Here is a 10,051-nt window from a genome sequence, read left to right as displayed (position 1 = left end):
AATGTTGTTCAACTCGTGTATTTAGGCCTACTTGTGCAAATAGTTTAAATGTTATTTTAAACTAAAAAGAAAAGTTTGCATGCCTTTCCTTGAACTTTATGCCCCGACAAGGTATTGATACCTCAGCACAAGGCTTACTGGGGTTAACCGAAGGGCATTGATCAGGTTATGAATAGTTAATATGGTCTTACAGTATTGGATTTCATCACTAACCTCAGCCTATTGCTCTAATATATCACTCTATTTGTAGACGCAATCTGCTCGCACCGTGTCCTGTGTGCTCAACAAATTTGCTTCATTTACTGACAGTTTGGTTCGTGGGTGGTGGGTATTGAGAGAGGGGGAGGGTGTGCAGCAGCATATGACAGTCCCGCCCGAGGCAAGTTATCCGCTCATCTAGGATTCGGTCCATTTTCAATGCAGAATCTAAGAATGCACAGTATGTGATTTAAAACGTGTCCAATTGTTTGACATTCGAACAAAAGCACGCGAGCCTTAAAATTCATGGCGTCTTTACCAGAAGGGCTGGAATTGATTTGCGTGTCCACGAGAAGCAAAACAGATGGTCATGGAACTTGATAAATGATACATTCAGCCATTTTGTTGCCTTCGATTTCATATTCAGTTTTGTCCTAAATTTGCTCGTTTGTTAATACTGGAAATAGTCTATAGGCCTTCATTGGCATTTGGTAGGGACAGTTACTCTCCGATGAAGAGTTGGGATATGCAAAATAAATAAATCATAAAAACATTTCCAATTAGCACATGGGTATAATACACACTTGTACCTACATGTGTGAAATAGGACAAATAAAAGCACGCATCAAATTATAATTATGTCTATTATTAAAATATCGTTGGTCATTAATTGTGTCAATATAGAAATCTATCAAATGCACCTTACTACTTAGCACACCATATTAATGCAATATATATCTATCCATCTATCTTTCTCTTAATGTTTTTTTCCCCCACTTCTATGAAAGATCCACTGAGTAAAGTTTAAATGGATCAAGAGATAGCCTAGTGGCTGTTGTTCCTTCATTGTCCAGGAGATAATATAGTTAAAGAGAAGGAACGCTAAGTGGGTGTGCCTTGCCATCCATTAGTTTAGCGGTCACTTCTTCAGTGAGGAGCGTCGACTGCTGTCTTGAGGAGTGGCGAAGGCTCGAGGACTGCCATGCGGTCACTCTCTCGTGCGCCACTCAGCCCGTGAGAGTCGAAGAGGATGGAAGTCCGTTCACTGTACTGAGACAGAGACAGAGAGATATTAAGCTAGTCTGAACGCTTGGTCCATCCAGCAACAGTATATTTTTATCTCGGACTAGACCTCTGCTTGTGTCGGGGATTTTTGTTCAACTTTTTGATGAAAAGTTGTTTCCTAAGGCTAGGAGTACTGTGTTCTTTTCCAGAAAGAAAGGTAAAGATCTTACTCTTTTCAATTCGTTGTCTTGTGTATTTTCTATTGAAATTTTAATGTCTCATCACCAGTCACAACAGCTTCATATTTGACATGTTTTTCGTAAGTGTTACCTTTAATTTATTTTCCAATTAATATATTATTTTCGGAAGACTTATAGAACATATATTTACAACCGTTGCGCAAAACAAAAAAGATGTGACGGATGTGAGGGAAATATTTGCCTTTTGTAAAAGTCGATTTATTTTATTTTATTGTAGGCCTATAAGCCGTTGTACCTACGTTAATCTAGGGAGACACGCATGCGATGTTTTAATTATATATATGACTAGTCTTTTATTAACAGATCAAATACGTACAATTGAACCCGTGTAATTACCAAGAAAGCAGCTTAGCTGTTCTTTTCCTCTCTGGTAAGCGCATTGGCGCAGCTCAGAGTGTATTTTCCTTCTGCTCTTTTGCGTGTAAGGATCTTATGTAGTTCTTAAGTAATCACCCTCGCCTCTGAGCCGATTTAAAGAGGACAGGAAAAGGTCCCGTCAATAAACAACTAACTGATCATGGATAGCCTTAGTTGGCATAGTCCTACAAAAAAATACAATACAATTAAAAAAAAAAAAATGTAGACACTTAATATTAATATGTCTATACTAAACATGATCGTATAAAATTGAACGTTTATATTAAATTATGTAGACCTATTTTATTTATTAGGCTATTATTTATGTATTTATTTAGAACTGTGTCACCAAAAACGAATAGCTAACTAATCCTTGTCTTTTGTGAATAATGCTGGGTTGAATTTTTTTTTGATTGTTCTATAATAACACTAAGTGTGTAATAATAATAATAATAATAATACTGATCTTCTGCGTTACTTTTAAGACCTTGACCATATTATTATTGCACGAAATGTGCGTGCGTAGGCCTATTGGTAAGATGAATTACAAAGCTATAATTTCATGGACTTTATTTATTTCTTAGGAATGAATTGCAAACAATTTAGAGCTAGTGCATTTTTTTGACAGGAGTTATGCCAACTGTAGGCCTATTTGGTAGTGCAATAGGCTAACCTAAAATTATTTTATTTATTTACAGACTTCCAGGAATGGAGTCGATACCCAATCAACAACCAGCGGGACGAGACTCCAGCTCTTCCCCCAGCTCCAAGCAGGACGTTCAGCCCTTCTCCAGCCCCATCTCCCTGAAGCCTAACCAAGTCAGCGAGACCGCGTTGTATGGAGTGCACATCGTGTCTTTGGTCATAGATGGCCAGGAAAGACTTTGCTTGGCGCAGATATCCAACACATTGCTAAAGAACTACAGTTACAACGAAATCCATAACCGACGCGTTGCTCTTGGAATCACCTGCGTCCAGTGCACGCCCGTCCAGCTCGAGATACTGAGGCGCGCTGGCGCCATGCCAATCTCCTCGCGGCGCTGCGGTATGATCACCAAGCGGGAGGCGGAGAGGCTATGTAAATCATTCCTCGGTGCTCACAACCCACCGAAGCTACCGGAAAATTTCGCTTTTGATGTCTCTCATGAATGCGCTTGGGGAAGCAGAGGTAGCTTCATACCTGCAAGGTATAACAGCTCGAGGGCCAAGTGCATTAAATGCACATATTGTAACATGTATTTTTCCCCAAATAAATTCATATTCCACTCCCATCGCACTCCCGAGTCCAAGTATACACAGCCAGACGCAGCAAACTTCAATTCGTGGAGGCGCCACCTCAAACTAACAGACAAAAGCTCGTCGGATGATGTTGCCCACGCGTGGGAGGATGTTAAAGCGATGTTCAACGGGGGAAGTCGTAAGAGGACGCTACCTATGAGTGGGTCATCCATGTCCTCTCCTTTGAAGTCACATTCCACCAGTAACCCAACCCAAAGAAGTTCCCCTGAGGTACCCCATAAAACGTTGCGCTGTGACGAAGACCGAGGTAGGCCTAACATCAGTCTGTCAAATGGCGTCCGGAACTACCCGGTTATCCCTGTGCCCAGCAAGAGCTTTGGGATGCTTCAAAAGATCCAGCCACCTCTCTTCCCCCACCCGTATGGATTCCCTGCGTTTGGACTGTGTCAAAAGAAGGACGACGGAGTGGGAGAGACAAATAAAACCAACGTTTCGGGTGTCTTTTGGCCAGGAGCAAAGGACAGTATCTATCCCTCTTTCCCGATGTTTTGGCCTACTGCAGGTGGCCTACCGATGCCACCGTATCAACAGTCACCACCCAAACCACCCACAGAGCTCTTAAGTGTCCGACAGAGTGATCTCGAGTTATCGGATCAAAGTGACCGGTGCGCAAACACACCTAAGGATAGCTTTCACGACAGCGAACGGTGCTCCAGCTCACAATCCACCCGGAACGACGAGGATAAATCCGGGGATGAGGCCCGGTCGACGGAAGGACTCCCCACAACTCCACGGAAGATAAATTACATCTCTGCGTTCAGACCTGTGGTGAAAGACGCCGAAAGCATTGCAAAGCTATACGGCAACAGGGACACGTACAGCGGTGTGCGCTCTGGTTACCTATCGCCAGATTTCGTGAGTGAAAGTTCTAGCTATAGGTCTATGTCCCCGGATGTGGATAGCGTGGACGACCCAGACGTTGACGTGGAGTCAAACAGGGCACAAGAGGATGAAGAGTCAGTCCAACTGTCAGTGGAGGACCGTCAGAGTCCCCCGCCCCTCAACTCAGCCCATTCCGGGCCGGAAGATAGTCAAGAGCTGGGGACAAGTCCAGGACCACACCCGGAAGATCCCCACTCCGGGTCCTCTGATGACGAGAGGCAGGGTGGACAGGTGTCAGAGCGCCATGATACACCGGTGTACGAAGTAAGTGTGCCAATGTCCATATGAGTGCTTTGATGTTCAATCTATTTACGCACATGTTTGTAAAATAATTTAGGCATCAATCCATGGAGACTTGTTTGGATCTCATATGAAAATGGGTGATGTTTGGTCTTGTAAATGCATGGGCATAAAGCATGGTCACCATGCTATGTTTAATGTTCCAATTGTCATAGGCCTATGCTATATAGGATGTTGATATGGCTGGCAGCTTTTAACAGTGTGAAGCCTAAACAGTAGGCCAATGTGATGTATTCAACGCGTTTTTGCAAGGGGATTTCATATTTTGGTCAAATGAAGAAGAAAAAAAGCCGCTTATATTAACTATACCCAGGCCTTCTCGCATGACGTTTTATTGTGCTGTTGAAAACCCTGACATTACAGAAGGCTGAGCCTGTTTAGACATACATTGGCAGGTTGGAACAAATATGGAAATTATCTTTTGTTAAAATACATTTTGGCAATGACATTTACAAAAAAGACCATCGTCCCAATATTAAAGAGATTGAGAATGGAGTAGGCCTGTTTTAATAAGGTCGCCGAGTGGGAGCCTAGGCCCGTGTCTTGTCTTTTGTTCTAAAGATAATTGAAGTGGTTCTGTTTTGGAGTGTTTACTGCGAGCCTTGTAGTGTGTTGGGAAAAGGTTAGGCCTGCGCCGGCCTCGTCCTAATGTCAGTCAAACCGCAATTTAGATAGGTGGACAACAATTGAATTACTAACCTATAATTATAAATTGGAGACGTGTCACGTGGGTATATCCGCTCAAAGAATTGCTTGTGAAATTAAGAGAATTATAGATAATTGCAGTTGTATTGACTAATGGCGATGGTTAATTTTGCAGGTGTACACACATGAAAAGGATGGACAAATGCCTTTGAACTGTCCATCTACGTTTGGATCAAAACATAGCAGCCCATTGCAATCGAACGGTAGGCCTATTATCTTGCATAGTACATATTCATGGTATAGTTTCTGTATGCAAATAGGCACGTCGCTTATTACTGTCTGTCTTTATCAGGTGTCCTCCATGTTTCCGACCCACATAAACAACGTTCTCCTACAAGAGAGGACGTTCCACAGGGAGCCTATCAGGACCAAGCAAAGGAAAGCCCAACATGTGAGTCTCTGTGTGCAACTGTGTAAAAGTTTAGTAGGCCTACCATGGTAATACAGACTACTGTATTATATTTTGTTACGAAATTGTTAGCCAAAGGTTTTTCACTTTTTACTGTTGCAAATATGTTAATTTATAACAGAAAATTGAGTAAATTAGATGAATTAATGAGCTGATGCCATCTTTAATATTTCTCTTGCAGGCGATGGGGCGTTACGTCAGCATGACGTCAGTAGGATCCACGAAAAAGATATCGAAAACATGGCTAAAGGTAATCATTTGACTTTTATCAACGATCATTGACATTTGTTCATATTGAAAAATAGTTTCTGAAAAAAAGCCTCATGCAAAACGACCAACAAGTAGGCCTAGCCTCGTTTCAAGTCATTAGATCTCTAAATTGAACAAAGCAAGGTGGAAATCACTAAACATAATAGGCTAATTGTCGGTTCTGTGAATAAAAAAAATCATATTTAGCATTGGATTAACAGAGTTATATTTTAAACATAACGAACACGTGTGAACGCGGCTCTATTTGTAGCTCTACTTCCTCAAAGCCTACCATTTCAACATTCGAAAAAAAACTCTTGTTGTTAATTATACGCCTTTTTATGGAACATGAGAACCATTTTCTATGTTGGTCTTGTGTAGGCTACGACGTGTGGAATCACCAGTCTAATATGTTATACTGGTGAGGTTTTCCCTTCCAATATCTAGGTACTGCACTAACAACATAATACCTAGTATGATCTGTCTAATAATCTATTTTTTTTATTAATCGCTTGATAAAAAAATGTTATGCCTACAGCTTAACACAAGTTTGCACGGTCACGTTTGAATTGTTTTCCATTCGTTAACCTCCTCTAATGTTAAATTATGAGAAACGGAATTGTTCTACTTATTGTAACACGAAATCGTTTTTACACTATTAATATTTTAACGAGCCCAGCCATTAAGCTGCGGCGCTCGAGCCTCTAACCCCGAGGCGATGGAGCTAATTATTTAGCAATACCATGCTTGGAGACACAGTGAGGCTAAACGACTGTTAGCGTTCCAACCATAGGCCTTCTGATAATAGTTATTACGATACTATAGGGAAATAAACCAAGGGAAACATTGTGGTTGTTTTTACCCATAGGCCTGTATTGTATTAGGCCTATAAATGCCTGTAATCAAAATCAAATGCTTTAATTGTTGAACAGGCTATCTAAGATAGGTCTGCAATATATAGGCCTAGTATGTTGAAAGCCACATTTGGAATTTACAGCTTTGCCTATTGCCTTTTTACAACGACGATTATGATAATGGTGATGACCGCTTCGTTTTGCAGAGGAACTTCAGAAACAGCTTGTCGAACAAGTGGAGCTCAGAAAAAAGTTGGAACGCGAATTTCAAAGTTTAAAAGGTAGGACGCTTTATTGTCCTACTGCTTAAACATACACAGAGTCGAGGTGCAGCTGATATGAAAGATTTACATGAGGGGAAACAGGCGCAACTTGATCTCTTAACTTAGTTTTTTTTTTAAATGTAACTTTATTTTTTAAGAGTTAAAGTCATTCACGTTTCCACCATTTTAGCCTGTATCAGAATGAGTTTAAACATAAAGAGACATACAGCAAACATATTGACTACAATGAAGCAAACATTAGTGGACAGCGGCATGGTGCTGAAATGGAAGTAAATTATTGTTTAGCTTCAAAAGCGAGAGCTGCTCCTGTTTCCCACTCATTGAGGTCTTTGTTTTAATATAGTCATATGTCATAATGTTGAGAACCCATTAGGCTTAAATTCTATTATTTGGACTTGCGCACTGTGTTAATAGTAGCCGTCTGCTTGCTCACTATGCAGATAATTTTCAGGACCAAATGAAGAGGGAACTGTCCTACAGAGAAGAGATGGTGCAACAGCTTCATATTGTCCGAGGTGAGTCTCCAGGAAAAATAATCGGAATATGCTAAATGGTCAATGTTTTAATAAATTAAATAATATGTCTCGACTTAAATTGAATGAAATTACCCATATCGTTATAGCATTGACGTTCTAACGTATGAAAACATGCATGTACAAGAACAGTCATATTGACTTTGTTGCTTCCTTGTACCACACAAGAATGAAGAAGGGAAAGTGACACTTGCATAAATTCGGTCATTATAGGATTAGGCTGCATGTCCACAATCTACAAATAATAGCTTAACATTCCTGTAAAATAGTCAACATTTTTCGCAATTTGACTGGAAATTGTCGAATGAACTGCAATAATATCAAACCATAGAGAGATTGATTTCGCTGTGTTTTGCTTGTAAATGTTATTTTCTCCTAAATCACGCACTGGAAAATGTAAAAGGCAGACCATTACGTATCGTCGTATCAGTTACATACAGTAGACGACAACAGCTGATGCCGCCCTTTCACGGATAGACTAGTTCTAGAGTTACTGGAACGCGGTAGTGTAAATACACACTTCAACTACACTAAGAGGTCACTCAAAATACCCCAGGGTGAACTACATAAATTACAGTCATCCATTTCAAAGTTTACAAACCACCGCTTTGTAGCTCAATTATTGCGTTTTTTTTTTCTTATTATTTATGTGTTGTTTGCTTAGACACTTTGTGCAGCGAGTTGGATCAAGAAAGAAAGGCGCGTTATGCAATACAACAGAAGCTAAAAGGTAATTTATATGGTCCACAAACAGAACATGTATCCAGTTTCAGTCCATTTGTGAATTAATTCAATGGCTAGCTGGGCAAGAGCATAGCCTTCTAGTGGACTTTGATTATGACTAGTAGTCTTTGTCAAATTATTGTCCAACCGTACCTATGCAAGTGCTACTTTTTATTCTTCGCTAGCATGTGTGTCCTTATGATATGCGAATTCCTAGCTCATTTGATATTGAGCAGAACTACTGTGACATGTAGACTGAACTTAGAGGAAAGGACGAGAGAATACATAGTGTGGATAGAAATACAACAAATACATTTCATCTGCCCAGTGTTTGAAGTGACACATCCCCTTTCTCCCTAGAAGCTCATGACGCCCTGCACCATTTCTCCTGCAAGATGCTGACCCCTCGCCACTGTACTGGAGCCTGTACTTTCAAACCCCCTCTGCTGCCTCCATAATAGACCCCCCCCCCCCCACACACACACACTGACTCCAGTACAGCTCACTGCAGCCAAAAAGAGAGACACCCACCTCAAGTAGTCACAGTCTCTACGTAACTTCTTGACTTTTGCCCTCCCTCATCAGTCATCCAAGGATTCACAACCTGTGTACACACTCCAGCGCTATTTATTTCACCCAGAAGAAGTGGCTATGGAGGTTAGGAGAACTAGACCTTCCATTGAAAAGAACTCTTGACGATACACCAAGACCAAACGACTGGTCCATTGTATGTGTTGTATTTATAGACAGTTATCAAGTTGTAAAGAGCTCTTGATATGGACACACCAAGTCCCTTTGAATCATAATCCATTGCTCTTTATATATCCCGTATATATATATATATATATATATGTGGAGATGTGCAATGAGTTGTATAATGTGATATTTCATAAGTAACATGAATCCTAGCATTCTTGGGTTGTTTTACCACATGTATGTATGTGTTTTTACATATATTTATTTGTGTTTAAGTTATTCGTTAATCTGTTCTGTCCATCTGAAACATTTAACAATGTATATTATTGATGTAAAGCACTTTAAAAATTGGCAACAATACTACTGATCTGGATAAAGTAAACTCTGTTAGGCATCTAATGTATAGAATACACTTCCTTCTAATGCAGCGTTTCCCAAATGCTTGACCAGGGGGATCCAAAGGTGATGCACCCTGTTAGTTTGTCCTAGCCCTAACACACCTGATTCAAATCAAAGGCTTGATGATGAATTGTTGATTAGTTGACTCAAGTGTGTGAGTGTTGTTACAAAAACTAAAATGTGCACCGCTTTGGGTCCCCAGGACCAGGAAAGGGAAACACTGTTCTAATGGCGCCAACATTTATTCTAGCACTTATTTTCGAAGTAACCAATGACCTTTCAACCTTGAGCTAATTAAAAAGGTTCCATTTGCCTAAAATGTCACACAACAGAACACAAGTCTTTTACAGTGAATAGAATGTTCATTCAGTCTTAACTATGATTGTTTTTAATCATACATAGATACCATGTACAGTATATTCATTATAAAAGGTATATTTCTTCCGTATGGTTTGAGCATTCGGTTACAAGACACACCCAGCTTCTGTTGTACTTAATAAAGGGTTTGAATCCTCGTCAGAACCCTACCATACATTAAATAAACCACAGGCACAGAAACCAAACCTATTTGTTGTGTATTTAATTATGTCATGTAGGCTTTATTTTGTCATGTCAATCCTTTGTGCATGGCAAGAGTTATGGGTGGGGAGGAGATTAAAGGAAACCAAGACGCCACGTAAAGAGACTTGAAACTGCCATTTGTGACTGAATTCCATGTTGTGCAGTTGATTTCCGTAACCATTCTTTTTTTTTAATCAATTCCAAGCCAGTTGGTTATTTTTTCCACGATATATATGACCTTTAAAAAGTGTTGTTGTGACCCTATTAAGGGCCAATAAGACTCATGTATGTATTATATCAGAAATTAATGTAAAATACGATTAAAAAGTTAATCCTC

At 40.1% G+C, this 10,051-nt stretch overlaps 1 protein-coding gene across 8 annotated transcripts; it reads left to right on the top strand.

The window, feature by feature from the left end:
- Window positions 1-352: 352 nt before the first annotated feature.
- Window positions 353-10,051, top strand: LOC129844818 (SKI family transcriptional corepressor 1 homolog-B-like). Of its 8 annotated transcripts, none has more exons than XM_055912964.1 (9): window positions 353-1,420; window positions 2,519-4,265; window positions 5,122-5,209; window positions 5,299-5,397; window positions 5,597-5,665; window positions 6,725-6,799; window positions 7,243-7,317; window positions 8,000-8,065; window positions 8,422-10,051. In XM_055912964.1, the coding sequence occupies exons 2-9, from the start codon at window positions 2,529-2,531 to the stop codon at window positions 8,514-8,516; spliced, it is 2,304 nt and encodes a 767-aa protein (XP_055768939.1). In that variant the 5' UTR covers window positions 353-1,420; window positions 2,519-2,528; the 3' UTR covers window positions 8,517-10,051. The 8 variants fall into 8 exon arrangements, with proteins under 8 accessions (XP_055768939.1, XP_055768938.1, XP_055768943.1 ...); XM_055912963.1 differs by having other exon boundaries at window positions 8,419-10,051; XM_055912968.1 differs by having other exon boundaries at window positions 7,254-7,317; window positions 8,422-8,512.

The sequence above is a fragment of the Salvelinus fontinalis genome, unplaced genomic scaffold (assembly GCF_029448725.1).
Source record: "Salvelinus fontinalis isolate EN_2023a unplaced genomic scaffold, ASM2944872v1 scaffold_0233, whole genome shotgun sequence".
NCBI lineage: Eukaryota > Metazoa > Chordata > Actinopteri > Salmoniformes > Salmonidae > Salvelinus > Salvelinus fontinalis.
The sequence above is the reverse complement of the archived record's forward strand: the minus strand, read 5'-3'. Positions and strand labels throughout refer to the sequence as shown.